Source organism: Pinus tabuliformis, chromosome 2_2 (genome assembly GCF_031772625.1).
Source record: "Pinus tabuliformis cultivar Carrire ecotype Pingquan chromosome 2_2, CPIR1, whole genome shotgun sequence".
Taxonomy (NCBI): Eukaryota; Viridiplantae; Streptophyta; class Pinopsida; order Pinales; family Pinaceae; genus Pinus; species Pinus tabuliformis.
In genome coordinates, this window is record NC_142300.1 from 829,794,630 (window position 1) to 829,797,693 (window position 3,064).

Consider the following 3,064-nt stretch of genomic DNA (forward strand, 5'->3'; position numbering starts at 1 on the left):
TCACCAAGCTTATCACTAAAGTCTTTAATTCGGGAAACAAAGTTACTAATGCTTTCATTGGCATCCATTTTGATAGATAGCAGCTTTGTTTTTAAAAATAAAATACGATTTGCATTAGAAGTCTCATACAAACTTTTAAGAGTGTCCCATGTCGCCTTCGAAGTTTCACAGTCCCGAATGTGAGGAGTAATATTGTCCTTCACTGACATACGGAGCAGCACCCTTGCTCTTACTTCACGCTTCTCCCAATCTTGAGGGTTAGTAGGAGGTTGAGGCTTGGTCTCATCACCTTTTACAATCGACCAGAGATTGTATGCCTCCAGTACTGTGATGATCTTAAATTTCCAATTTACATAGTTTTCTCCATCAAGTTTTGAAGACTCATTTAAATAGGAATCTGCAAGGGGATTAGCCATCTCTCCACCAATGACCAAATTCAAACAAAAAAACCGCAAGCTTCTTACACACGCTATTCCAAAAAAAACTTCAAACAAAACTTGCAACCTTGCTCCAGGAAAACTGATTAATACATAAAACGCTGATTCAACGAAGTGAAATCTCGAATTTCAGGTCTTTATTCTCTATTCTGCTTACCAGTACGAGTAGTGAGCACTCTTCCCTTCACTTCGCTTGAAGGCCTTCGAGATTTCTCACCTGTATTTGCTTGCTGAATGTTGCACTGTGCAAAACAAAGCGGTAGTTCTCTGCCCATACAACAAACAGACTCCACAAAACAAAGCGGCAACAAACAAATAAGATGTTTTTAAAGGCAGTTCAGATGAATCTGGGCGAGAGAAACAGGGCGCAATACAGATACCAAATTAAAACAGAAAACAGCGGCAGGTGGCTCCTTCACACAACAAAAACACGCCTCACGCATACAAACTCGGACTCACGCCTTCGCTTCAGGCCAGAAAGCGTAGGCTGGCTGTGGAGTAAACAGAACTTTCAACAGAACTTTCAAACTTTCAACACTCACGGTGCCCGAATTTCACCTCACGGCTTCTCCTTCCAGCACGCACAGTCTAACGGCAGATTCTGAACTCTGCGTCGTCCTTGGTCACTACGCCTCTCTCCTCTTCACGGGCGGTCTGAACTCTGCGTCGACTGCTCAAGAACGACACACTGCCCAATGGCACAGCCGCACAAAAACGCTCCAGTCAGGCTTTGTGACAAGCTCTGATACCAACTTAAAACATAAAACCTCACAAACTTTATTGATCATTTGCTCGATTACATCTTCATTTATATAGGAAACACACAACCAATTCTGGTAACCAATTCCTAACTACTCACAACTACATCTTGTTCAACTGCTCACAACTAATTCAGTTTCTACATTATTCTCACAATATCGAGACCTCAAAGTGATCCCATCGTCTTCCAATGCCCAGTAGACACTGAGCTACATCCAGTTGCTCTAATTGCTGCGGATCGATCGCTTTCTGACTGTGCCATGGTCACAAACAAGTCAGTCTCGCCCTCTGTCCTTATCGATCATGGCGCCTTTGAGGAAACTGAATACAAAGGTTTGAGGCTTGTACATCTCTTGACAGCATGCGCAGAAGCATTGTCGCAGGGAGCAGAAGATGTAGTGGAGGTCATACTCTGCAGGTTGCGAGAGCTGGTTTCTCTCACAGGCTCCACCATGGAGAGAGTGGCTTACTATCTCTACCATGCCCTACTCCACTCCAATGCGAATTCCCTCGCTCATAATATGGAGCCCAATGATAAGTGCAGTCAGGACCATTTTCTGGGAGCCTTAAAGCTGCTGCATGTAGCTTATCCTTACATACAAATACCTCACTTCATTGCTAACCAATGCATTCTGGAAGCAGTCGCTGCAGCCGGTGGTGGTAATAATGTAGGAATCCATATTATTGACTTTGATATAATGGAGGGTATGCAATGGCCGCCATTAATGGAGGCCCTGAGGAATAATGGAAATTATGATGTTGCTCACTTGAGAATCACAGCAATCAGATGGGCAGAGGAGAACGAAGAATTCCCGCTTTATTCTGGGCACACCGGAAGAAGGTTGTCGGAGTACGCAAGCTCTGTGGGACTCCCATTTTCGTTCCAAGAAGCGGATTTGAAAGGGCTGAAAGAGGGACTCCTGCCGTCTCATGAGGGGGAGATTGTAATGGTGAATTGCATATGGCAGTTGCCTCACATGGTTAATCTGCGAAATAAATCGGAGATGATGGAATTCCTGGTCGGCGCACGCCACTTGAATCCCGAGGCCGTTACAGTCACTACGGGCCCACACGGCTCAGAGGCAAACATGTCCAACTTCTTGGAGAGCTTCTGTCATTGTCTGGAGGAGCTGTGCACCATTTTCGACTCGCTTGAAGCTGGTCTCCCACAGCACTGGCTTGCAAGAGCGATGGTGGAACGCTTCTTCTTTGGACCCGCCATGGCAAAGAGAATTGTGAGTGGTAGTGCGTCTGGCCCACCAGATACCAGAAAATCCAACGTTCTTGATCTCCCTCTGGAGTGTGGTTATGGCGAAGGTAGTATAAGCAACGACAATATGTTGTACGCAAAATATACGCTGCACAACTGTGTGGGTAGGAGATGCTATGAGGTAGAACTGGCGGGTGAAATGGGGTTGTACCCCGTTGGTGTGGGTTTCTACCTGGACGACATAGAAGTAGCACTGAGATTGAGAAAGGGAAGATATAGCAGCAAGGTAGAGCCACATAAATCAATCCGTCACCACAGTTTTGTTATTTGGATGAAAGCTTAAAAAAGTAATGCATGCAATTGTTAGGATTCTCAAAATGATTTGCAGGGTTGAACTGATACGCGTGTTTTTGTATTTAGAGAAGCATTATGATAAGTGTTTTGTTTTTTTGTGTGGTTAAGACTGCATAAAGAAAACAAGATGTAAATGAGGTTGTGATGAACCAGTGTGTTTTTTAATTCCTAATTATCATGTTTTCTGAGCAATAATGTAGGTGTTGTGATCGTTATTCGTTAATTCGTTATCTAGTGGTGTGCCTTTCGTTATTCTTATCTAATAATAGTAGTTGTTTCACTACAACAAAACCAGCGATTAGCG

At 44.1% G+C, this 3,064-nt stretch overlaps 1 protein-coding gene across 1 annotated transcript; it reads left to right on the forward strand.

Annotated features, from left to right (window-relative positions):
* The first annotated feature begins 1,456 nt into the window (after positions 1–1,456).
* On the forward strand, positions 1,457–2,749 carry LOC149195540 (protein NODULATION SIGNALING PATHWAY 2-like). The gene has a single exon (XM_089407946.1). It carries the CDS (start codon positions 1,457–1,459, stop codon positions 2,747–2,749), a length of 1,293 nt encoding a protein of 430 aa, XP_089264072.1.
* The last annotated feature ends 315 nt before the right edge of the window (positions 2,750–3,064 follow it).